The sequence below is a fragment of the Halichoeres trimaculatus genome, unplaced genomic scaffold, assembly GCF_033239565.1.
Source record: "Halichoeres trimaculatus isolate MK-OKI-2021-1 unplaced genomic scaffold, fHalTri1.1 fHalTri1_scaffold_14, whole genome shotgun sequence".
NCBI lineage: Eukaryota > Metazoa > Chordata > Actinopteri > Labriformes > Labridae > Halichoeres > Halichoeres trimaculatus.
In genome coordinates this window covers 31697558-31724748 of record NW_027437192.1, presented here as the reverse complement: position 1 = coordinate 31724748, position 27191 = coordinate 31697558, and the positions used below count along the sequence as shown (strand labels likewise).

At 41.5% G+C, this 27191-nt stretch overlaps 1 protein-coding gene across 2 annotated transcripts in view; it reads right to left on the bottom strand.

The window, feature by feature from the left end:
* Positions 1–369: 369 nt before the first annotated feature.
* The window catches only part of oprd1a (opioid receptor, delta 1a), a 47203-nt gene continuing 20381 nt past the window's right edge, over positions 370–27191 (bottom strand). The window contains exons 2-4 of one of the 2 annotated variants that reach the window (XR_012599561.1): positions 8567–8922; positions 2261–3564; positions 370–2173 (exon numbers count right to left, since the gene is read on the bottom strand). Coding sequence is in view for 1 of the 2 variants with exons in the window: in XM_074687413.1 (XP_074543514.1) it covers positions 3035–3564; positions 8567–8922 (886 nt within the window). In the remaining variant the exon portion in view is untranslated. Of the gene's footprint in view, positions 3565–8566; positions 8923–27191 lie in introns of both variants that reach the window. The other variant, XM_074687413.1, reaches the window with a different exon arrangement.

Below are 27191 nucleotides of genomic sequence, written 5' to 3'. Positions count from 1 at the left end.
GGGGTCCTCCAGGAACAGGATTGGGAAACACTGCTTTAGGTAACTCCAGCAAACACCTTTTTTAAATTTATTTATTCATTTCTACCACCATAACACTGTCTACTGTCACTTTCTACTCCTTCTTTTGGTGACTGGTAATGCCGAAGCCACCTCGGGGTAATGCAGAGCCACCTGTGCATATACTGTAATACAATGTTAAATAAATCAAAAACAAGCACTTTTCACCTCATTTCCCAATACAACTGACAGAAAGATAGAAAAAATCCCCGGGAACAACAAGCATGTCGACAGATGTGCATCACTTTAAAGTGTCCTCTGGAAACACTTCCATTGTGTTGTAGTGTATTAACAGCTCGTTTTTCTAATGTGTAGTGTTGTGGTCTTTGCAGCCTGTTCTCTGAATGCTGCACACGTTGTCAAATTGATGAAGATGTTTTCTTTATTTGCTTATGTTTTGTGTTTTTATGTGTGCCTTCTTAAGTTGCAGCGCTGTAAGCTTTCAGGGCCACCATAGAAAAAAACTTAAGGAACAAATTGCAGTGTTTGAATTTGTCATGTGACCCTCTGGAGGTCAGGTAGAATCCCTATTTTTCTTTCTTGCAAGGACCAACTCAGCCCATACTCTCCAAGAAACTTTTCTACCAGGCCTTTGTCAGTCCAGAAAAAAATATGTTCAGATTAAAAGACAAATACATCTCTAATAGTTAGTTAGTCTATGGTTTTTTGGACCTCTCCAGTTTTCACCTGGATAAATTTGATGTTAATTTTAGTCAAGTTCAGACTCACACCGTCGGCTCATACCTTCCTCACATTTTTTCCCACAATGAAAAGTCTCTTGAAAGCCTCTGAAGTGAAGTATTTCGTTAAATAGTACATGTAAAGTTGGATAACACAAGTTTTGACTTCTTGACCCATTCGTTTCAATGGGATGTTCCTCAGCAGTACAGTGTCGCCTGCAGGCAACAATGAGACATGAAATCTTATTTTTTTTAAAAGTTGTTTTTATGGCATGCTTTGTAACTGTTGAGGCCATCAAGTTTTATCCATGTGTTTTGGGGGGGAAAAAAGTGTTAAAATATGAATAAAAAATTGCTTTTTTCATTGCTGATCATTATGGTCCAGTGTTAACCCAAGGCAACAAACCCTCAAAATAGCTATAAAAAATATTTTTTGAAATTTTCTTTCCACTATGTTTATTTGGTATATTTCAGGACAAAAAACTCTCAACATTTTTTTTCTTACTGTCATCACTGTGGGTACCATAGAGGGTTAAAAAAGAGGGAGGCTCCCTCAGAAAATCTGGAGTGTTGGCAGGTATGAGTCGTGGATTTTTGTAAATTCTCAAAAGTCATACAGAGCAATGTGATCAGCTGTTGAGATCTAGGACGTATAAAGACAGCGTAAAGAAGAGCAGGCACACCTTCAAGACTTTGTAGCCAAATTGTTAAAATGCAAAAGCTATATTATCTACAAATTCACATTTACTGATGTTTTTTCACCCCACATTTTCATGTTTTGATTTATGTAGCAGAGACTAGCTCAACAAACTGTACAGCTTACCCTTTATCCTTACACCCTCATCTTTAAATCAGACTCATCAAGTTCATCAAAACCCTCATTTTTTCAGCATTAATCAAAGCTACAGCGACAAGTCATCACATACAAAAGAGTATTTCCACATGAGGGTGAGTCCTGATTCCCTCCTCCATCATTACCTCCGGCACACTTCATCTGGTATTCAGAGCTGAAACGTTCATTAACGTCCCAGCATCCGTTGATTGATGTCCCCAATTTGATTGGTTTGATGATTTGTTGGAGTGAATAAATCACCCAGGACGAATTCGGCTTCTGAGTGTGTTTTAAAATGTGCGTGACTGAATCCACAGAAACAGATGGCGGACTCTCTGCTTGTTCAACATGCAGATCAATACTCTCCTCCGAGCAGTTTGTTGACATCAGGATGGACGTCTCCAGGCTGCACGGTAATGACGCCGCTCTTAGCCCCCTCTTCCCAAAATGTGTTTCACCTTATGTGTGTTTTGAACAGTGGAGCGATAAGGCGAGTGTTGTGGCTGCAGACAGTGGCAGGTTTATCTCTTTGTGATTCTGCTCAGAGGCCTTCTGCAGGCGTCACGCAACCCCATGAAAGTCAAGTGGGTGAGCAGAAAGACGTCTGTACGGAAAAACAGAAAATGCATTCTAGATTCTTCCATCTGGCACAAAAAAAAGGTTAATTAAGATTTTACAGATAAAGCCTTACACTCCACATTTCTTCCAACACCCCCGGCGAAGGCAAAAACAGAGGAATTCAATTCATTTGAGGTGAAACAGAGAAAGGTTAGATGAGTCATTCTGCTACATGAGTCTGACCTCGGTTTAAAAACCTGCGTCACAATTCATCATCCAGCTGTCGGTGGAGATAAGTCGTGGGACTCTGCTCTAAGAGGTTTGTATTGATACTGAAGGAAAAAGAAAGTCTCTGATGTTGATTTTATGTTGTCGTTCTGTACTTCAAAATAGCGAGCTCTCATTTGTTGCTCTGAATGTACCGGCAAGTTTGCTTTGAAGAAGTTCTGAGAGCCTGTTTCTTTTACACTTCTGTCCTTTTTTTCATGTTTTTTTTTTTTTTTTTCACCAGGATCTAAAGGTGTCTGAAGAACGCATTCTTCACTTGACAAGATGTTTCTTTGTCCGCTTGCATCATCAAAACGTCCAGAACTTTGTCTTCATACAGACAAAAAGATTCATGTTCCCTCCTTAAGCGTTTGATTCCTCTCTTGGGGCTTTCACTTCATCTACAGTCAGTCTTTTAAAAGGCGTCACATCAGAGTTAGATAAGAAGAAGAGTGAAACCCGTTCCTTTGAATGTCCCACACATCTGCAAATACTAAAGAGCTCTCATGACTCACATTACTCAAACTTTTCTCATGAAGAGCTTTCAAAACTCAGTTGTGGAGATCTGGGTAACCTCTGATTGCAGATCTTGCTGGATCCTCCTGGAGCGGGAGCCGTGGGGGACCCGGTCCATGCCTAGTCATGCTGGCTTCTTCCCAGCCTCCGACGGAGCGCAGATGGACACCGGTTCCCTTGTGGTGTTGCGGCCTCGAGACAGGGTGTGCTGCTCCACGCGGGTCCGACAGGGGAGGCAGAAATCCCTGAAGCACCTCTTGAAGTTTTCATCCAGGAAGGCGTAGAGGACGGGGTTGAGGCTGCTGTTGGTGTAGCCCAAGGCGATGCACAGGTGCCAGCTGGCGATCACAAAGGGGTTCCTGCTGTCGATCTCCACCATCGTCTTCACGATGATGAAGATGTGGATGGGGGTCCAGCAGATGATGAAAGCTGCGACCACCACCAGGACCATGCGGGTGATGCGGCGCATGTTGCGGTCTTTCTCCTTGGAGCCTGAGAGCAGGCGAACACTCCTGAGGCGCAGGATCATGAGGCCGTAACAGATGGTGATGACCAGCACGGGAACCACAAAGGCAAAGATGAAGACACAGATCTTGGTCACAGTGTCCCAGTACCAGTCAGGGTCAGGGAACTTCAGCATGCACACGGTTTTACCTGGAAAGAGGGCAGGTAGAAAAAAAAAAGTTTAGGTATTAGGCTTGAATGCAGATGCAGAGAAACAATTTACCTCACAAGAAAACAAATCTTACATAACAACCTTTGTTGCTCCTCTGCAAACTAAAAGCCTGTGTGTTTCAATGTTTCAATGTTCTCCTCTCCACAAAAAAGGTACTCAACAATCATTCTATGAAGATTAACATACAGGGCATCTGGAAAGTATTCAAAGCACTTGACTTTTTCCACATTTTGCCATTTTCAGATCACTCCAGAGATGTCGGATCAGATTCAAGTCTCGGCTCTGGCTGGGCCCCTCAAGGACCTTCACAGAGCCCACTCCTTTGATATCTTGGCTGTGGTCTTAGGGTCGTTGTCCTGTTAAAAGATGAACTGTCCTCCCAGTCTTACACTGAAAAAAATGTTTTGTTGAATTTACCTAATTTTATTAATTTTAGCAGTTGCACGCAATATCTTTATCTAGATCTAGAAAATGTATTTAATCTTAATGTACATGTTATCTTTAAGTTATTTCAAATTAATAACATTCGTTGTTGTAACTCAAATACACATAGTAGATTTTACTCAAATTTCTTAAGAGATCACAACTAAACCCATGTTCATCAAACTAAATTATATTGAGTTATTGTATTGACTCATTTCAAACCGTGAGTGAGGAGGGAGTGCAGTGGATATTAGACTCAGCTGTACAGTCTGATGTTAACCGGCCAAGGGAACTGGTTTTCCGTGCTCCACATGGCATGGATTTGCTATCTGTGCCCTGTGGCATGGACCGTCTACCTTGAAGCATGTTTAATATTTTATATGTTAATAAATGAGATGTGTTGATGGGCTAAAATTATGATCAGAAATGACAAACTGGGTTTTGTCTTCGGTTATGTTCAAATTACCATTACTGAGAGACTATTTTAATTGGAGCCCTCACTGTAGTGGAGCACAGAGGCCGTGCAGCCAGGACAAGCAGCCCATGTCATGGAGCACAGATGGCCAGGCAGCCAGGACAAGCAGCCTATGCGGTGGAGCACAGCCAGGTAGCCTTTGCCATGGGGCACAGCCAAGCAGCCTGTACTGTGGAGCACAGACAGCCAGCCAGACAGACAGCTAGCCAGCACAGTGGACCACAGACAGGCAGCTGGTCCATGCAATGGAGCACAGACACACTGTCCCTGCGTGGTATCTTAATGTGCATCAGGGTCTCATATCCACAGTGTTCCCTCCTCATCCATGGTTTTTCCTTTTGGGTTTCGCAGATTAATGAGTTGAATCAACTTAAAATTTTATGTTGGATTAATGCAAAATATTGATTTGAGAAGAATTAAAATATTTAGTTTATTTGACTTATTAAGTTGTGTTAATTGAACTTGTTAATTTCATTTCAAAGAGCTTAATTAATTTAGGTGTTACAGATTGAAGCAATTAATTTAAGTTGGTCCAACTACTTCTTTTTATTAGTTCACTATAAAAAATGTTTTGTTGAATTTACCCAATTTTATTAATTTTAGCAGTTGCACGCAATATCTTTATCTAGATCTAGATCATTTATTTAATCTTAATGTACATGTTATCTTTAAGTTATTTCAAATTAATAACATTCGTTGTTGTAACTCAAATACACATAGTAGATTTTACTCAAATTTCTTAAGAGATCACAACTAAACCCATGTTAAATTATTTAAGTTGGTCCAACTACTTCTTTTATTAGTTGTAGCAATACAGAATTTCATGTTGATATGGTCCACAAAAATACATTGGAAACCTTAACTTAAATATTGAGTTGGATTGATTTAAAAAATTACATCACTTCAACTGATTGACAGACTTTTTTACAGTGTTATCCTCTGGCTCTCCTCTCTGATGAATAAGGCCTATTGCACATTACTGCCACCTCCTGCTCTGGAGAGGTTTTGCAGATGGGATTCCTACTTAAACCAATTAGGTTGAGTTAACATAAAGTGATCTTGTTGTTTTAACAATTTTGCACATCATGCTGAAACAACATGATTTAATCATGTTTAACCACTGAACATGAAATAATCTAGTAGAAGCTACATGTTTTATTTATGCTGATTGAACAAACGCCAATGTTCCTTTTTTGAGTGTAGGTGAAAAGTTTTCTGTCAAAAGTCAAAAGTTCCTGCTTCTGAAAAACATCCCCACAGCATGATGCTGACACCACCATGCTTCACTGTAGGGATGGTATGGTCCAGGTGATGTCTTTGTGTCATCGTGCCTGGATTATTGCGACTTTCTATTTCTGTGTCCCAGCAAAAGCTCAATTGATTGGCCCTTAACTAAAACAGAAAATGACTATTATATTACTCCTGTAGAGGCACCCCAACGCTGGCTTCCGGTAAGCTACAGGCTCCAGCTTAAACTTTCATAGCTCTCTGAACTGCTTCAGGTGTGTTCTCCTGGCAGGAAACTCAGGTCTGTGGGTCACAACCTGCTAACACTTCCTCCCACAATACCAAGCCTTTAGCCCCACCAAGCAGTCTGATTTTGATCAGTACAGTTTGGTATGGATAGATAAAGCCTGATCCTGATACATAACACCATGACAGCATAGCAGCGCAATTCAGTGTGCCCTGCTTATAAATCGAACAAAGAAGAAAAAGGCAACACAGTAAACAAAGAGCAACGATGAAAGATACTAAGTTATCTTCACAAAGTCGACTGAGGATTTTAACATGGCAGCTATGTGTTGTTCTTTATTACAGCTGTTGCACATGAAGTGACGATCCTCTGGACCAATCAACAGACTGCAGGGTTTCTAGCTCCGCAGATGAACTGAACTGAACCACTTGGTGGAAACAGGCCTTAAAGGATCAGGAAGCCAGACTCAGTTGCACTGAAACACTCCTCTCCAGTCTTTGTGACCTCTACATCTGTCAAAGCATCTTAAAACCTATTTGTTCAGGCAAGTGTTCCACTAACCCTGTCACCTCACTTGCTTCTAATGTGTTTTTTTAAAACTGTTTGCTTGTTTGTATGCAATTATAACCACTGTTTTACTCCTGTAAAGCACTTTGTGAGCTTTCTCTGTCAAAGGTGCTATACAATTAAATGTTTCTTACTAACTTCTCTGTATGTTTAATGAAGCAATGTTTCGTGAATTTGTCAATTAAATAACTACATAAACTAATGATTATGACACCAGAGATGCAAAAAAATAAAAATAAAAAAATAAAAGACAAGGAAAGTGGAGGAAAGGAAGTGCAGCTCCTGAGAAAAGAATCACCTTGAACTCCAAATTAAAATGTAGATTACACAGTTAAGAAAATGTAAATTTACAAGATACGGTCAGTAATTTTCAAAAGATTTGTCCTGGTTTCTTATAAAACAACGAATTTCTAGTAGATTTACAGATATTTTCAGTAATTTTACACAGTCGAAAAATAAATTCACTGCAATTCACTGTTAAAAAAAAAAAAGAAAAAGAACTGTAAAAATCAGTAAAAACACTGTCAGCAAAGTTTCCAGACAAATACTGTAAAATTACAGTCAAACACTGTAAAAACATGGAACTAAATGAAATAACTGTAAAAAATATAGGATTCAGACAAAAATCTGTAAAAGAAAAAAAAAAAGTTTAAGCAGCAAAGTTTCCAGACACATACCATAAAATTACAGTCAAACCCTGTAACAAAAAACTATGTCAAAAAAAAAAAAAAAAAAAAAAAAAAAACTTAAAAAACAGGAATGTATTGTTTTTTAATTAGAGACAGATTTTAAAAACAAAAAACAAATAACCTCCAAACAGAACACACTGCCCTTCTCTTCAAAACATGCATCATTGGTCATTTTGTCCTCCATCAGTTTTTTGTTCTTATTTTACTATTATCCTTTAATTTCACAGCAAAGTCATTTTAATTGTGACAGTGCTTGTAACCATGAGTGAGGAGGACACACTGTGGATAAGAGACCCTGATATACAGGGGGCACAGCATGTTTGTGCTCCCCGGCACAAACCAGCTATCTGTGCTCCAAGGAGCAGATCAGCTGTTTGTGCTCCAGGGGGTCGGACTGGCTGTCTGTGCTCCATTGAGTGGACCCTGTGCGGAATGATGTTTTTAATAAATGAATAAATGAGATGTGTTGATGGTCTTTGCTATGTTGGTAAATTTTGAATAACAATGTTATTTGAATTACACAGCCGGTCCATGCTGTGTTGCACAAGCAGCATGTTCCTCTAATGTAATACTTGAATGTTCAGCAGAGTCTTATATCCTCTGTGTGCCCTCCTCACTCACGGTTACAAACACCATGACAACAAAAAGTATTTTGCTGTAAAATAACATTATTTTTCAGCAGAACTCTTTGCATTGTCACTATAATGAAGGTGTTTGACTGTGATCATTTTGGAAAAATGTGTTAAATAATGGTATTTTTCTGTAACATTAACACATTTACCTTAAAGAAATCTGGTTTGTATGTGTTTTGACTGAATTTATATGTTATTTTACACTATAATGGACAGTCATAAACGATGAAATATTGTTTTTTGATTGATTTTGACTGTAAAATCTAGTCCTGTGTTTTTACAGTTTTTTCATGTATTTCCATGTTTTACAGTGTCTGTAATTTTATGGTATTTGTCTGGAAACTTTGCTGCCAGTGCTTTTACCAATCTTTTCCAGATTTTCATTTTTACAGTGTATCAGCGGTTACAAAGAAGGGTTTTGGGATAAGTAGTCTAAGTGTTTCAAAGGCTTTCCCTCTCCTCTGTGGATCCACAATGGTTCACTTGGGAGATTGGGTGGGACTCAATTCATAACCATCGTCATTCTTGATTTTCCTTTATGTGCCCTGAAAACTCCGGAGGATTAAAAGCTTGGCATAATAGAGGCTAATTATGGAGATCAAAGCATGTTGAAGGCCTTTGCTACGAGGAAGTGGGTCATTCTAGTTCAACTCTTCCTGTCCTGGAAAAGCAACATGCTGTTGGACTGATATCAGAGGTTGTATGAAAGCTTTGTCTCACCACTTTCTGACACTTTGGTCACAGCCATGACCATGATGGGCACCCCGATGGCAGAGGACAGCACCCAGATCAGCACGTTGATCATCTTAGCCTTGACCGGCGTCCTGAACTCCAGCGCCCTGACCGGGTGGCACACGGCGATGTAGCGGTCCACGCTCATCATAGTGAGCGTGAAGATGCTTGTGAACATGTTGTAGTAGTCGATGGCGATAATGAGCTTGCACAGGATCTCCCCGAACGGCCAGGTGTTCATGAGGTACTTGGCGCTCTGAAACGGCAGTGTGCTGGTGGCCAGGGCGTCAGCCAGAGCCAGGTTGAAGATGTAGATGTTAGTGGCCGTCTTCATCTTGGTGTATCTGGAGGGGATCAGAGGGGAGAGTGTTAGCAATAAGCAGCAGCTGTAATGAGAGCAGCTGGTTATGGAAGTCTCTGCAGTGGGCTGATGGGACTTGGAAGTGTGTGCAGTGTGGTTTTATGGCTTACATAAAGAGTGGGGTCCCTGGTGCGTTTGGATGTACAGCATGGAGCAGGGAGTGTCTCATGCTAATTCCTCACAGCTTAGTCTTTTATAAATGGCTGATTTGAGATAATGGTTACAATTGGCTTGTTGGCCTCTGATCAAGCAGCCTACTTACACAGAAAGCACCAGAGACTTCTGGAGAGAAGATACTACTGCTATTAAACTGAGCTGCATATATTTTTCATGTGCTGGACTCGGCTTCTATCCTGAGATGGAGCTTTTCTCTGAATAAAAACAAGAATCAGCACTGATCTTTGTTTAATGTGGCACAATATTGACTTATTGGGGTCAGAATTTCTCCTCCAGGGCGTAAAGCTTGGTTTCTCTTATCAGGAGATGTTTTTTGTACTGCGTGGAAAACTCAGCTGCGTTAACTTAGAGATAATGTGAATTTGTGATCATTGGGCTCTCATACAAAGTGGACAGCCTGAAGGCACAAAGGGACAAGCTCAAGATCTCATTCTTTACTGCAACAGAGCATGAATACATTAAGCTGATACTCTATGTGTAATTGGATGAAATTATTTTTAGTAATATTCTCGATGCCCTGGTTATGTATGCCACAGGGATGGAATGGTTCCCAAAATACATGGTTCGTATCTTATCGGGTTTTCTTGGTCATGGTGTTTAGTTTGGTTTGGTTTCTTTTTATTTTTAACAGTCCAGAATACTAAACATCCCAATAATCCACTGTAAAACATTTTCTTTTAATCAATTTTCCTACATGCAGTCATCTACTTGAAGAATGAGGCAGTTGTCCATTTGAAACATCATCAAGGAAAGTCGCCATTGGCTGTCCCAGAAGTCACTAAGGCCTCGTTTCCACCAAGCGGTTCAGCTCGATTCATCTCAGCACGGCACGTATTCTGTGGCGTTTCCACCAACTAATTCTGGGACAGATCCCCAAATAAGTGAGACGAGCCGTCCCACTTTTTGGGTCCTTTCGTTGGAGTGCCAAACCAAACCGATCTGATGCCAGAAGGTGGAGCTATGACACTGCAGACTGTTGATTGGTCTGAAGAATGGTCACTTCCTGTTAAACAGCAGCTGCTGTATTTCTCGTTACTCTTTGTTTACTGTGTCACGTTTTTCTTCTTTGTTGAATTTATTAGCAGGGTACACTGTGTCACACTGCTATGGCGTCAAGCCATTATGTAACTGACACAGCTACTGGCATCCAGCTTATACGCCCCCCCTTCTACGAGGGGGCACAGTTGGCTTTGGAAATGCAAACAGGATCAAGCTCAACTGCACCAAACCGTACTGATCTAAACCGGCCTGCTTGGTGGAAACTGGGCTATGAAGTCACAAAAAAATAATAAATGAGGCCATCACCCAATTTGCATAATAAGTCATTTGCATGTACTTTTCCTGGACGCTGTAGAAGAGAGGAATGAAGTGGAAGAGACATAAAGCAGGTAAAAAAAAAAAACACCATTAATATGTTTAGAACTATAAATGAACTTCAGGTGAGTCTTGTTTTTTTGATGTTAAAATATCAACCCTCCTCCTTTATCAGGACTTGGGACCGGCAGAAGTGACCCAGATAATCATGCAGTTGCCTGGTCCATTTGAATGTAGTTTTCTGCTCTAGTAGGAGGAGACTGCTGCGGGCGATGAGGACTTGTCTGCCTGTGAGTGTTTTGGATAGTAGAGGGGCTATTGGCAGCACTTGCTGCTCGCTGAGGAGAGTAAGGTAAAAACATTCTTTCATGTCAGAGACTACAAACTCCAGGAAAGTTGCTAGATTTGCCACTAGTCACTATTAAAACAAATAAAAAAAACCTCACAAGAAGGGTCTGGAAATTCATTAAATGTAGTAACAAAGTCTCTAAGTTGGCAGCAATCAGTCAGGGTTTTATCCTCCACTTTCTTACTGCTGATCTAAAGAGCTCTGTGACAGCAGAATGCCACAACGCCACACTCCAAACTGAGTGGTACAGCAAAGTAAAAAAAGAAAAACATGAACCAAACGGTTCATAAACCCTTCCATCCTCAGTATGCAGCTTGTTCCAGTTGCTCCTGATTGTTATTCTATTATTTCTGCTGTCTCCAGTTTATTTTTTCCAAAACTTGTCAGATTTCTCCTTTGCATTTTCAAACTGCTTTCTGTGAGTGATGCGTCACAAAAATTAGGAGCCTTGTGTATCTGCTGCAACCTGCTGGAGCAGGGACGCAGCCTGGAGTGGACCCAGTGTGAGCTGAAAAGTTGAATAAAAACCCGATCCAGGGAAATGATAGAGTGGAGCTGAACCATAGACTGATCTGGTGTATTTTTGATGTAACTTCAACACGGTGTGAGTTTGAGGTGACGCTCTGTTTTTGATGGGCCGTGGTCAGAAAATCCAGATGGATGAGGATAAGGAAGGAAAAGCAGAGGAGAGTTGCGTGAGTCACAAGAGACAAGGGCTGCAGAACGCACTGTTTATGTCTGTATTATTTTATATCCTAATGTGTTTCTGCCTTTGGTTTGTAGTTTTCTTTGATCCACCTGGAGTAGCAAGTGTAATGTTAAATGAAAATAAAATAAAACAGTTCTTGTATTTTCACTTTATTTCCTATCAGAGCTACTGTGATAAAAGTTCCCCTCTGGGAAATAAAATACCTCTGATTGTGACCGACATACAGAGCTGGATTTATACAAAGAAGTCTCTGAATCAAGTTATTTCAGTGAGGGGGAGTGTAAGAAAAGCTGTTACAATCACTGGTTCACTACTTGTTCTGTTCTGTGAAGATTCAGCCTGATTGGTATGGATTTTCCTGCAGCTTATAACTCACACTGCAAGTGAAGACTGGAACTGAAGGGTCTCTGTGGTGCTGCTCCTCGTAGGGGGCTGCATATTTTCAATCACATCACACACACACACATGCCCAGGCTCACACGTTTCATCACATGCTATCAATAACCTTTCAGTGTGATTTTTTTTTGTTTCATAATGACTTTTAACTTAGTATCTGCTTAAAGTAAAGCCATTCAACCAAAGATAGAGCAGGGAGTGTGTGTGTGTGCATTTGAGGTAGTTCAGAAAGGAGAGTAGGCTAAGGGCGCATCCAAACCGTACTCAATTACAACTGAGTACAGTATTAAACTGTGCTGAAACCTACCTCTCTGAAGCGTGCCAAAACAGAAAAGTGAATCGTGCTCAAGCACGGCACACGTGCGGTCACACTGGCCAAACAAGCTGGACCTCAGGGTTGAAGTGTGGTTGAGCACAGTACAGTTTGCCAGTGTGGCCCTCAGTCGGTTGGATGTGTGGGCCACAATCAACAGAAAGTAAAAAAAATCATTATCATTGTACTTCTTCTCGGCTGTTTTTTACTTAGAGAGACAACAGATTGTGATAATGGTGTGGTATTTTTGGTTATGATCAAAGAAGACAAACAACATGTTTGCTATCTCATAGGCCACTGTGAGGAAACACCTTAAACCAGGGTTGAGAAGCAACCTTTAGTTTTGGCAGATTACGCCAATGCAAAATTTGCTTAATTTGCAAAATAAACTTGAGGCTGCTTCCTAAAAAGGGGAAGCCAACAGCACATTAGACATTGTTCAGTCTATGATGAAATCTGTGAACATGCTGCCCAGTGGGATTTGAAGTCAGTGGTCATTGAGTTGAGACAGAGGATCTGTTTTTTTTGTTTCAGGTACTGGTCAATCTGTCAATCTGGGATGAAAACAGTGTTTTTTTGTTTTGTTTGTTTTGTTTTGTTTCCTTTTTTTTTTTTTCCAATCTCAGTGAAGTTCTTTGGATTGATTCATTCATAAATAATCAGGGATGGGTACCTTTCACATTTGAAATGATACAGTACTGATGCCCAGTACCTGGCAATTGGTATCGATACTCAATGTTACCAATTTTCTGTACTTTTGAAGTTATTGAATCTCATAGTTTTTCAATTTTACTTATTTATTCCTCAGAATATAAACTTGCAATGCTGTGTTCATGTCCAGTGTGGAAAATTGCCTTCTCTTCCTCTCCCTCACAATCACAATCATCAAAGATGTGTTTAGGTACCTAAACATGGTACCTTTTGATCTTAGAAGAATCAGTACTTGGTACTACAGACTGAATTAAGTTAGGTAAAAGTACCTAAATCGGTGCCTAGCCTGATAAATAATTCTGTGTAGATCATCTCTCCTCTCCTGGCTGCCTTTCCATCAGTATTCCCACTACTCAATGCAGGTAACATAGCAGCACACTGTTGTCTTCCCTTGGTAGGATGTAAAAGAAAACACTGCGCTTACTGTGCTCACATGTTGAATTGTCTTCATGGTGCATTAAAGCCTCGGTTCTTCAAGCATTTTCAACAATGCCAACACAAAGGCAGAAAACACTGTTTTCTGTATTATCTGGTGTAGAGCAGTGGGGAACCCTCAGGGACTTCTAGGCCTTCAGAGAAGGCCTTAAAAAATCTGGACCAAAAAATATACGTATCATATATCTATATAAATATATATAATTTCTCATTTAGTTGAATAAAATACATTAAATACACCATGTAAGTTTTGAATTTAAGTGTACTGCAAAGTTCACTTCAGCAATGAAAGGGTTACTGTCTTGAAACATGTTATCTCTATCGGAGCCCAGTTTGCTGGCTCATTAAGTGGTTAGGACTTCATGAAGGCCAGGCTGTGTTTTGGTTTGGAGAGAGACAGGAAAATTGACCAATCACGATTTGATTTTTGGGGGGGCGGGACAAAAACAGAAGAGCATAGGCCTTCGTGAAGTCCGAACAGTGGGCAGAGTGGTTAGAGCGGTGAAAGGAATGGCAGAAGATGAGAGCGAAGTTGTGGCTAGCTTGTTAGCATTTTTTCAGCGTGTGTGAGTAAAAATTTCATCTGGTCGTGCGAGTGCTTATGTCTTAATACTTCATCTATCACAGGCACTGTGTAAGACATTGTGGTTTGAATTCTTCCTCTCTTCCACTGGCTCAGTCAGTCTCCTCCATCTGAACTCTCCCCTGTTCTAAAGAGAGAGCGCTGTCGCGTACATGTGCATCACACACCGAAGACAGACAGAACTTCACAACGACACAAGTTTCACTATTTTAGAGTCAGCCTTCTAACTATATGATTCCCGCTGCTCTAGACTCTCCTGATTGAAGAGGATGCTACGTTAGAGCAGAGCTACGTTAGTTTAACTCACGACATGTCAACACCAAAAAAGAAAGATAGAAAACAGCTAAGGCTCTGATAAACTCTTCATCAAGTGCAGCACAGTTATCGGTCTCTGTCTCTGAGGTCTCCTGCAGCGTCTTTGGATCAAACCAACTAAGAGAGAGGGGGTGGATGGTTTTTGAGTTTTCGATATAACGAAGGGGGGGGGATAATCAGGAGAAATCACAAGCCAGGAGAACAGCCAGAGAAGGGGTTTAAAAAATGGGAGAGTCCCTCCATATTCAGGAGTGTTGGCAGCCTGCCAGTACTCTCGATGGGTATAAGTAACGAGTTTATATATGACACAGATTGACAAAGATAAAAACTAAAGACATTCTCTTCATCATTTTAGGTTATTTTAGTAAGTTTTGTAAACTCACTTAATAATGTTAGTCACTGATTTATGTAAAGCCTCTTTTTTATTTTTATTTATTTATTCAATGAAAATGTTTTTGTTAACTACTTTTTCCGCAATGATTTCTTTTCTGGGCTGTGAGGGCTGAGGTGAAGGCCCAGCTGTAGTACTCACGGTTCGCCACTGGTGTAGAGTGTAGTCAAGGTTGCAGTACGTATGTCTGATCTCTGATAATAAAGACTCTAATTCAACATTACAAATGTGTTTATTCTCATTTAAGATTTAACAAAAAGGAAATACATAAAAAATCTTGGGGTCATGTTGGACCCTATCCAATCCCCTTTTTGACTGAGCTGGTGCTAGTGCCAGTTCCAGGCCAGTGCCTGACTTAGCAGAACGACCTCACATGCAGTGATGTTCTGATGTTTTACAGTAATGCAATGACATGGCTCTAACTTGGCTCTTTGCTGATGGAAAACCAAACCAGGTCTTAGGAAGAACATAACTAGAAACAAGCACTAGCACTAACAAAGAACACTCACAGGTTGAAAAGGGGTGTTTGCCTCTTTTTCTTCATCCATTCTTTCCGTTGCTAGGCGCTATCTAAGTAGCTGCCTGTTGCAGCAGCTCTCTCGTCTTTGTCCGTTTCTTGTAATTTTTTTGTCTCTTTTTTGTCATCTTTGTATTTGGAGTGGATCATCACTTTGTATGGTTCATTGTCGGTCACGGACACCAAACTTTTTGTGGCTTCGGCGATATTTTTTACTACTTTTCTCCTGTGTCTGTCTGGAGATCCTACATGTAACCATGGCTGCATTGTTTACATGCAAAATTAGCTGTTAGCAGCCTGTAGCATGTCAATGCTAACTAGTGTAGGGCTTGATGATTTCCCTCGAGCTGAGGAGGAGGAGGTGAGGACGACGTGCTGGTTCTCGGATGTGAGCTGGGAGGTGACGACATGGACCTGTCCTTCCATCCATCGTTGTTGGAACGTGGGATCTCGCTCCGGGGGATGGACGAGCTAGCTGTGCTAACCCAGCAGCATCATGCTGTTCACGGATGTGGCTGCTGGAGCTGACATCGGACGCCGGCCCCACATTGGAGGAGCTTCGCCTGCTGTGAGCAGACAGGATCCAGGAGACAGAGACTGAACAGACTGCTGGGGAGGCTCAGTCCTTGACCCTGTGGAGGTGGAGACTGGCTGGGCTGGAGAGTGGTGGACGAGTGGTGGACGGGATGTCGTCATCTAATTTCTTATGGACTTTTTTTTGCACTTTCTATACTCTTTCTTACTTTTCTTAAATGCTGCGGTGACTCCTGAATTTCCCCTCGGGGATAAATAAAGTATTTTCTATTCTATTCTATTCTATTTTATTCTATTCTATTCTATTCTATTCTATTCTAGTCTTTCCAGATGCAGATCACTCCAGGATCAGAATAATAATTTCAGGTTTCCCATGGTGTGTTATACTACTTTAAGTCACAAACACAGCAGTGTACTATTGTTCTAAATGACTTGTTGAGGATGTTAAGGGGAAAAAAAAGTAATTTTTTACCATTGTTCTGGTTTGATAGGTTTCTGAATAATACTTAACCTGTTTGTCATATCATTAAAGAGGGGCTATTGTTTTAGTCTCAATTCTGTTCATCTGGTTGCACCTTGGTGTCTTTACATGATTTATAGCTCAACACAATCCCTATTTTTCTCACAAGGTTGTTTTAGAAAACATTTTTTTCAGCCTCTGCATGACAGGCTTTGTTTCTTCTGCTGTCTCTTTAAGGCTCCACACTCCACGAAACCCCCTTCCCTCTGATTGGCTAGTCATCTGGGGGCTTGTTGGGGGACATGTTATGGGTAGACCTTAGTATTTGAGGCCCGCTTTTTCAACTTGTGATGAACCAGCTATAGGAGATGTGGTGACCTCATGTTTTCATCTTGTGCAATTTTTTATAGAAGAGCGTTTTGATCAGTTTACAGGGATTTCTACACCATACTTATATTCAGAGGTTTGAAAATCTGCACACGATGAGTCTGAACATCCAGCATTGAAATTTTATAACCATGTTAAAATATAGAAAAAGACCCCCTCTTTAAGTTCTCATCTACAAGTACCTGCTTTGCTGAAGTGACTAAATAAAGACTGGGTTTGCATAAGTGAGATGTCACATGTGGTGTATGTCACTCTTCACAATCACCAGACAAACGTATCCAGTGGCCTTTTAAAGCTGCAACATGCACTGACTCCTCTCTGCTCCTTTGTTGACATCGCTGCCTTGCATCATACACATCCCCACCACCTCCTCAGTATCCACTCTTTAAAATTTCTGCGTATTAACAAATCTGCAGAGTCCAGAGGCTTGAATACAAACAATGTCCAACTGTCGCAGTAAACATGTGAAATCATGAAAACGTGAGCTGAATGGCTGAGACAGCTTTCCTGTTTGTTGTAATTCATCGGCTCACTCGAGGAAAATCCAGCTTCTTGTGAAAAAAAGCTTCACTCATGAAATCCAGCGATGGATTTACAGAAACCAGGTTAGGTCTGTGAAGCTGTTTCCTCTTCCTCTCTCTGGCTTTGTCTGATAAGCATGTGTGTGTATCTGTGTGTGTGTGTGAGCTCCTCACTTAGAGATGAGATTAGTATCTAAGCAGGAGATCCGCTCATCAAGAGCTTCAGTGATGGCTGAGTTGGGAGTCGTCTTCTGATGATACATTTGTGACTTATCCATGTGGGCTGAAAAATAGCAGGGTGCGATAATTCAGTTTGATGTAAATGTTCAAAGCCTGCTGTGTGAGAGTCCTGTCGGTCCTTCCATTATTCACCATCAGCTCCATTGTCTGTGTGTTACTGTTTGGATGAATCTGGGTCGAATATAAAGGATCAGAATAAAATGCACAGAAAACATGTTAAAGGGAGCTGAACTGTAGCGAACAAAGTCATCTTCCCCCCTCGTAGTAAAGCTGAATAATTAATCCTCTGCATAACGACCAGTTACTCCATTTGGGTGTGGGACTGCTCCAGTGTGTGCCGGATCAATGGCGAGGCTTACTGGGACACAGGAAGCCACATTCTCACAGCCCTTATTTCTCCAGGGGGGGAAGACATAATGCTCCTTTTGAGCTCCAATATGGCACCAGAAAAATAAAAAGGAGATGGAGAGCACAGAAGTGTCGGAGCTGATGTAAAGAAAAACTTGAAGCAAGGCTGAAAAACTGTCTCAATATTTCATCAACGCTCCACATTTGATCGTCTTCTTCAGGGTTTGGAGTCATTCCCCAAAGACGCCACAATGCGCTGAGGAAGACAGTCACGGCGAAGCTCGGTGAATTATTAAAGATCTCCTGTACCTTGGCTGTGATTGTGCAACTTTTTCCCACAACAGGAAATAAACAGCATGAGGAGAGAGAAAGCCTTGCACAGCAGTGTTCTTTTCATCAGCGATGATGAAATTACTGTGTTAAGCCCCTTTTTTTCATGACCATAACATGACGATGACAAGCTTAACATGACTCTTTGATGACTGAAATATGAAGAGAGGTTTGTGAGGTTTTGTTGACGAGACGAGACTTTGATAAAAATGTTGGTGGCTGGTCTTTCAGACGTTCAAAACGTGACATTTCTGCCTTTCCTGTGTGTAATCTGTCACACCCACCTCCTGACATGCATCACCACAAAGGTGCATTTGGGCAACAGAAGCATCATTTAGCTCCATTTATTCAGACAAGCTATCGTTATTTAAACGCTAAATTAAAACTGTTAGTAGCATAAAAATGTCTAAATGTTCTGTGGTCAGCTGTCAGAAATGATACTACACCATAATACCATAAATTTTACCATTACAGAGCTTTCAGTGTTTTGGAACAAAGAGTGATTGCGCTAACTGGAGACCCTCAGCCCACTGTATCAGTGATGACTGGCCAAGAGTCACCAGTTAACAGGGTCACACTTTACACTGAAACACCAGAGACGTCTGCGGCTGTTACAAAATGTGTGTTTTTCATCCAACCTCAGTTAATTATGCTTAGCCACATGCAAATAATTTTAACTGCTGATATTCTAAATCCAGTTTTTACTTTTAAATGAAAAAGTTGGTTTTGAGCAAACATGAACTCACTTTGGTGAGTAAACAATAAGTGAAGCTATAAATGATGATTCACAGAAACTGATTTTATGAACTGTTCTTTCATTAATTGCAACATTTGCTACAACCTGTCATTCCTAATTCTAATTCCCAATACTTGTTGGCCTAAATTGATGTGTTGAATGCTAATACTTTTTCAAATTTAGTTAAAGTAGACTAAAACCTTTTTGAGTTTTCATCAACCAAAACTATCACATGTAGAAATGACTAAAATACCCCATATTCAACAGGTCTCAAGGACGGCATTCTTTCATTTTCGTATTATCAGGAACATCAGACACATCTTGTCTCAGAGTGATGTAGAGAAACTGGTCCAGGCTTTGGTTTTCACCAGGTCAGACTACTGCAGCTCTCTTTTATCCATCTATAAGGACTCTTCAGCTGGTTCAGAGCGCTGCAGCTCGGGTACTGACTTGGACCAGGAGGAGAGAGCACATCTCTCCAGAGTTAGCGTTTCTACACTGGTTACCTATAAAATCTAGGGTAGAGTTTAAAATTCTTCTTACAAAGCTTGATGGCATCGGGCCATCCTATCTTAAAGACTTAATCGTTCTGTGTTATCCGTCTAGGTCTTTGCGTTCTCAACATGCAGGTCTGCTCGTTGTTCCTAGGGTCTCTAAAAGTAGTATGGGAGGTCGAGCCTTTAGTTATCAGGCTTCTCTTCTTTGGAATAACTTAGCAGTTGAGGTCCGGGGGCAGACACGGTCTCAACCTTTAAGAATAGACTTAAAACTTTCCATTTTGATAAAGCTTACAGTTAGAGCTGGATCAGGTCTGAACCAGCTCTGAGTTTGTCTCAAGGGTTCCTCTGGATCAGTGATGTGGACGGTCTGCTGCTGTGGATCCAGTTTCACTTTAACCATCACCACAACGCCCTATATCAGACTGTGTCTGTGTGTGTTTGCCTGAGTGTGTGTGCTCCCTCTTCTTCTCTCTTAGCCCATCCAAGTCTCCTCAGATGTCTGTCTAACATGAGTCTGGTTCTGTCCGAGGTTTCTGCCTGTTAAAGGGAAGTTGTTCCTCCCCGTTGTTACTTGCTAAATGCTGCAAAGCTCTGTACTCATGGTGGATTAAAATGACATCAGACCCTTTATCTTGTCTTGATGTTGGGTTTCTGTTAACAAAATGTTATCAACATTAACGAGTCTAGACCTGTTCATGTTTTGGAGAAGTGCCTTGAGACATTGTTTGTTATGATTTGGCACAAATAATAAAGATTAATTGTTTAAAAATGTGACTAAAACTAAGACAGCTGCCAAAACAACACTGCCACATAGGTAATGAGTGATGTTTGTCTAAGTCTCCTTTCACAGCCGAACTTTGTTCCCTGTTAGAAAAGAAAAACAAATATTTGCTAAATCACTTCTCACCTGTTTGTTTTTTAATTCTCAGGTTTCTCAGATTCTTTTTTCAAACAGATGCTGTAATTCTCTCCTGGAGCTCTCTCTGAAAGACTGATAGTGAAATTCATAGTGTTTGACATTACAAAAGGAAATCCCTCCAGTGATTCAGCTTTTGTGTAGAGGTAAGATTTGTTTTCTAAGGACAGACAGGAGTTACATTGTTTGTTTTAAAGAATGCATGACTATTGGGGGAAAACAGAAAGAAATACAGTAATTTCCTACTGCCTCAGAGTTCCTTTCTGTTCATTTGTTTACCTCCTTTGTTAGTTGTTGTAAGATTTTCTTATTGTGACAGAGTTGCAGTGAAAGGGAAATGGCCTGAGGGGGGGTTATATAGGATGCTTTATGTTAAAGATAATGTTTTCTGACAAAAGGTGTGTCCTTCAAGGGTTGCTTTCTTTGTTGGAATGTAAAAAGAGGAATCTGAGCTTTTTACACCTTTGTTCAAGAACACTGTAGAGAATAACACTGCAGTGTTTCCTCACTGCTGACTGAGGCTTTATTTCCGTACCCAAACAAGTGTAAATTAACAACAACAACAAACGATTTATCATCTTATGGACTTTGAACATAAACTTATCAGCCACTTTACTAGGCACACCTGCTTAACTGCTCATTAACACATATTTCTAATCAGCCAATCACATGGCAGCAATTCTGAAGCATTTCGTAGAATGGAGAAGGAAGGTGGTTTGAGAGATTTTGGATGTGCCATGGTTGTTGGTCTGAGTATTTCGGAAACTTCTGATCTACTGGGATTTTAACCCACAACCATCTCTAGGGTTTACAGAGAATGGTCCCAAAGACAGAAAATGTCCAGTGAGCAGCAGTTCTGTGGGACAAATTGCCTTGTTGATGCCAGAGGTCAGAGGAGAATGGACAGACTGGTTGGAGCTGATAGAAAGACAACAGTAACTCAAATAACCACTGGTTACAACCGAGGTCTGCAGAAGAGCATCTCTGAACACACAACACGTCCAACCTTGAGGCAGATGGGCTACAGCAGCAGAAGACCACACCGGGTGACCCTCCTGTCAGCGAATAACAGGAAACTGAGGCTACAATTCACACAGCAACACCAAAACTGGACAATAGAAGATTGGAGAAACGTTGCCTGGTCTGGTGAGTCTGGATTTCTGCTCCACATTCAGATGGTAGAGTCAGAATTTGGCGTCAACAACATGAAAGCATGGATCCAGCCTGCCTTGTATCAACGGTTCAGGCTGCTGGTGGTGTAATGGTGTTGGGGATATCTCATATTCAGCATTTGGTCAAAAGTTGAAGCTGAAACTGGGTTTTTATTTTAGAAACAAGGCCTGTTTTTCCTTTGATTCCAAAAAGAGGCTTGCTGAATCAACTTTTATGTCTGTACTTGACTATGGCGATGTCCTTTATTTACATTCATCTGCTCATTGTCTTCATGCGTTGGATACTGTCTACCATGGAGCACTGAGATTTATCACAAACCTTACTAATCTCTTACTCACCACTGCTCTTTGTATGCCAGGGTTGGATGGTCTGCTCTGTCTACCCGTAGATTTATTCATTGGCATGTCTTTGTTTATAAGGCCATTCTTGGCCTGCTTCCATCACACTTGGGGAACTATCTCTCTCAAAATAGCACTGGGAGTCGGAACCTTTGGTCCCAGGACTTGTTTCTAATGACTGTACCGAGGGTCCGCACCGCACTAGGTAGCAGGGCTTTCAGCTATGCTGCCCCTTCTGAATGGAATTAGCTGCAAAAAATCTTAAAGTTACAGGATCTGGTGTCACTTGATGCTTTCAAGGCTCTTCTGAAAGACTTAGAGGCAAGTACATTTAGCTGTAGATGTTTTGACCGCTGATTTTGTTTCTATTTTGTGAACTTGTTCTTTCTGCTTTGATTTTAGCTGTGTTGTGTGGTTTTTGCAACTCTGTGTTTGTGCTGCTGCCTGTCTTAGCCAGGACTCTCTTGTAAAAGAGATTTTTAATCTCAACGAGACTTTTTCCTGGTTAAATAAAGGTAAATAAATAAATATTTTCTTGGCTCAGGCTTAGTTAGGGATGGGAACTGAATTAGGTACTTTCAAGGTACTGAACGAATTCAGTCAAAAGTTCCGTGTACCGATTCAAGTGAAATCAAATAATACCATGTTAAAATGATATTCCGGGATGGAACAAGTTGGCTCCTATCACAAGGTTTAGGGCAGAAATTACCCCTACAGCAGTGTTTTTGTTCAGCAGAAGCCCAGGGCGCACACACCAAACACCCCCTCCCTGCTCCTCTGCCGGTTTCCTCTGCACTCAGACGGGGCCATATTTTACTTGACCAAAAATACATATTAACGGACTCCCACCGAAAAAATCTGATATGGGTCTGCATTCACGCTTTATTTAGAGAATTTTCAGCACGTTACTTTGACACAAAACACCACTAAATAAGGCTCTAGTTCTCATCGTGTCTCTTCGTCCTGGCAGACTACCTGCATTTGTTTACATCTGGCACGCCGCGTGCACAGACTGATACACTAAGCGGCGAGCGCCACGTAGCCAGCTGTGGCTCTGCAGCGGCGGTAGCGCCGTTTTATGGCACGATGAGAACTACAGCCTTATTTAGTGGTGTTTTTGTGTGAAAGTTACGCGCTGAAAATTCTCTAAATAAAGCCTGAATGCAGACCCATATCAGATTTTTTTGGTGGGAGTCCGTTTATTTGTGTTTTTGGTCAAGTAAAATATGGCCCCGTCTGAGTGCAGAGGAAACCAGCAGAGGAGCAGGGAGGGGGTGTTTGGTGCGAGCGCTCTGTGCTTCTGCTGCACAAAAACACTGCTGTAGGGGTAATTTCTGCCCTAAACCTTTTGATAGGACCCAACTTGTTCCATCCCGGAGGATCACTTTAAGGTACCTGATTGCATCCTTGTGACTGTGAGGGAGTGGAAAAGTAGGTGATTTTCCATGCTGGACATAAACACAGCATTGCAAGATTATATATTGAAGAATAAATATGTTAAATGGAAAAAAAGAGATTTTATAATGAAACAAATTTATATTTTTAAATTAGTACCGTTGAGTACCAATACCAGTAGCCAGGTACAGGGCATCGGTACCGTATTTTTTCAAACGTGAAAGGTACCCATCCCAACCCTTGGTACCACCTGAGCATGGTTTAAAATAGGGAGGGCGATAATTTAAGAATATTTTGAGTAGTTATTGGCCCCAAAAAATATTTTTTTATGAGAGAAAAAAAAAGTTTTCCAGCATTTTGCGGGCAAATACTCCAGACTCTGGTCCAGATCTGCCCCATCATGGCACCAGCACAGATAGATTTATACTTAGGCCAATGTGTCAACATACACTGGATCCACTCATACCTGTCCAGCTGCAGCAGGTTGTGGCATACAGCAACAACTCTATCTTTGCAGGATGCCTGACCTGAGATGCATCGAATTAACAAAAAAGTAGAACAAGATTCTGTGAAGTTGTGCATGGACACCACCTGAAATCACCCAGTGACTTTCAAAATAAAACAAACCGTACCAAAATCAGATGGTACTGAACTTAACACCAATAACAAATGGACATAATGAGCAGAGCCAGACCAGGAGGTTCTCTAGATGTAATAGCTGGGGCCATGAGCCTCATCAGATGGTCCTCATCAGTGATTCAATAACTCGCTCCCAACATCTGGCACCACAGGTTCGCCCCCCACTGCCCTTAGCCGACTGCACCATGCCCTGTCTGATGGCATGGTGCAATGTGGCAGTGAGTTAAAGAAGGGAATCACTTTACTGAGTGGCCCCCACCCCCATCTGAGGCTGGGTTTAAATCTGGTTCAGGTAGACGGTGCTGGAGACCTCTAGCAGGATAACGCTTGATGTCACAAAGCTCAGATCTTCTTAAACGGCTTTTTTCAACATGACTATGAGTTCCCTGGACTCTAAATAAAGGCCTTCACAGTCCCCAGATCTCAATCCAATAGAGCACCTTTGGGATGTGGAGGAACAGGAGATTCTCATCATGGATGTTAAGACCACAGATCTGTAGCAGCCGTGTGATGATATCATGTCAATATGGAGAAAAATCTCTGAGGAAGGTTTTTAGCTCCTTGGTGAATCTCTGACACCAAAAAGTAAAGTGGTTCTGAATAAAATAGGGGATCCAACTCAGAAGCAGTAAACCAGCAGTACTGAATCAAGTCTGAATACAGCAGCAGATGGCTGGTTTTAAAAATTCATTCCTATCTTTTTTCTTGATTCATTTTTACCCAGAGAGCTCGGAGCTTACAAGTCTAAGCTTGCGTAAGGGCTGACTGTGAGGCAAGTACAATATTTGTTCAATGCTTGTAACTCTGAGGGAGAAAACACATTGCCTTCAGCAAAGACAGGAGTGTAAGCAGAACAACATCAGCCTTCAATAAGAAATGAACATAAACACTGCTCTGTGTTTACTTTGCATCACTTTCTGACTTTGAGCTGCTGGAGCAAAGCTCAGCTTTCGTCATAGAAAAAGAAAAACGGTTATGGGCAGAAATCCCTACCCCCTGTTTCTAATCGGAGCCGACAGAGCAGGATGGCGATGTGTGCATCCTGCTACGAGCCGTCACTTCACTCCCCTTCAGTAAACAAAAGAAAGGGTGAAAGTGTCTGCTTGCTTTTTCCATACAGCCTGTTACACTGTGGAGATGAAATGATGGAGGGTGTGGGGGAGAAGATGATGCAAGTCTGCAGTCTTTCACTGGAAGGGTTGCTTGTTTATGCGAGATGGATAAATCAGGGGCAAAATAATTGGAAAGGAAAAAGCTGCTGTGGCTCATGAGCCCTGAGATATAAAGAAACATCCACACAGGCGCAGAGCAGCTCGGCTGGATTAAGGGAGACCTGTAAGAACACCGGCCGCGTGGCGTGGAGGTGAAACAGCTGCAGGGGAAGCTTTTTCATGCTATTACTGCAGGAGTCTGGACGGCGATGAGCCCCTTTTTTTCCAGAGGCTGCAAGAACATGACAAGACTTCAATTTCACACGAAGCATGCTGGGTATAAAACAGAGAGATTAGAGACGTATCCATTTCTGGTCCTGAGGTTATGTAACCGTTAATTCCAACAACAATTCAGAGGAAAGCACAGAGGAGCAATTATGCATCAAAAATCTATATGAAATGTTTCTTTTCAAGTCACAATAAAGATTTTTTTTCTATTTCACAGTCTCTTTCTGTAAAGCCTCAATGCCCTTTTCTCTTACTGTTTGTTTCCTTTCATCCGGCTTCCTCCTACAGGGCCGTCACAGCTGTCCAATCACATCTTCGTACTCCTCTACCGATTCAGCTCAGAAGATTTAATGTTTCAGACGTGGGAGGCACAGTCTTCTCTGACACAAGAAAGTATTGACCCACTGTGCGTCTGTGGAGCATGTAAACGATTTCTGCCTGTTCACTTAGATACCACTGATCACAGTCGATCACTGCTGCTTTATTATTCAGTTCTTCATTAGTCAAGTGCTGCCAGCTCCACACTGCATGTACCATCTGTTAGAGCAGCTTCACAGTGCACCAGCAAAACATGGTCCAGTATCTCACAGCAGGGCAGAAAATAACAAAGTGAGCTGTTTAAGAGTGTAAGAGAGCTTCACAAGACTTGTTGAAATGATGAGGTCATCTCATCCTGGGTCATGAGGTGTTGGAGGGGTGGACCTCAATCACCAAGGTCTTCCCATAGCTCTGCCTAAGACAGGATACCAGAGGGAATCTCAGTGATCCTAAAAAAAATCTCACTTGTTGATATATGCCTGACTGTAATCCACAACTGAAAATGAGATGATCAGAATTAAAAAGGTTGTTCCTGCTATTCTTCTGCTCCCTGACCTGGTTGGACAGGTTTAACGGCACATCTAAGTCTCTTTGACAACACCACGCCGGCTGATGAAGTTTAGTAGTGAGAAGAGAGATCTGTGTTTGTCTCTGCTGAAAACGATTTCTGTGATTAATTTTGTAGTGATGGTGGACACTGGAGCCTGACTGTCAGACAGAAAAAGGACAGAAGAGCAGAAGAAAGATAAACAGGAGAGAGATAGAGCATGAGCTAAAGGCTAACACAGGAGCTAATCTGTTTGTGACAATGTTCATACCAACCCACAGTCAGCAGTTATTCTGCAGTGGTCTGTTCAAACTTTAGAGTCTATCAATAAAATGAAGAGTGAGGTTACGTTAGCTCTGATTGGTAGATGACCGGCAGGACAGAACCAGGATTCACTAACATCACACATTACAGACAAGGGTGGACTGGCGTACGGGGATACCGGGGATTTCCCCGGTGGGCCATGGCCGCAACATGAGAGAGGCTGATCACACTGGCAGAGTCGCCTGTCAATCACGCTGCTTGAATGGGGGACAGTGCCAGACAGCGTTGTTGGAGGATTGAAGATTGCGTAATGTGCAGGGGTGGGCTGGCCATCTGGAAATTTGGGACGTTTCCCGAACGACCGGTCTTTTCCAGACCCTAATTAGCCGGTGGTCAGAGCATTTTTTTAATTAATTAATTTATTTTTTTTAAATTAATGACGTCAGGGGCGGTCTGGTCATCTTGTCATCCAGTCCACCACTGATTACAGACATGTCTTAGAGCAGTCATTCCCAAAGTCTGGGTCCTGACCCACAGGTGGGTTGCCGGAGTTTTTTATGGGTCATCAAATTATTTTTCAGAATGTTAACATGAAATTCATGCTTTCCCTAACCAGAAGAAGTCTCCCCTTGCCGATTTGTTCACTGATGAATGGCTCCTCACATTGTCATAGCTAGTTGTATTTTCATTGTGAAGGGTCATCGCCACAATGTTTACTGTAACTGGAAACATGTAACTGCTTTTCCAAAGTCTGAAGCCATGAGCTGATGCGACTCAAACAACCAAAGCCAAACCGCCGTATGTTTCCTACTGTTTTACAGCACTCAGAGGAAAACGCTGTCACTGTGTCACCATCACACAGGTGAAAGAGCTGACCCATTGATACTGTGATCGTTAGTTTACAAAAGAAAAAATTGAAGTCAGGTTCAAAACCCCTTTCAGTTTGAAAGTCCAAAG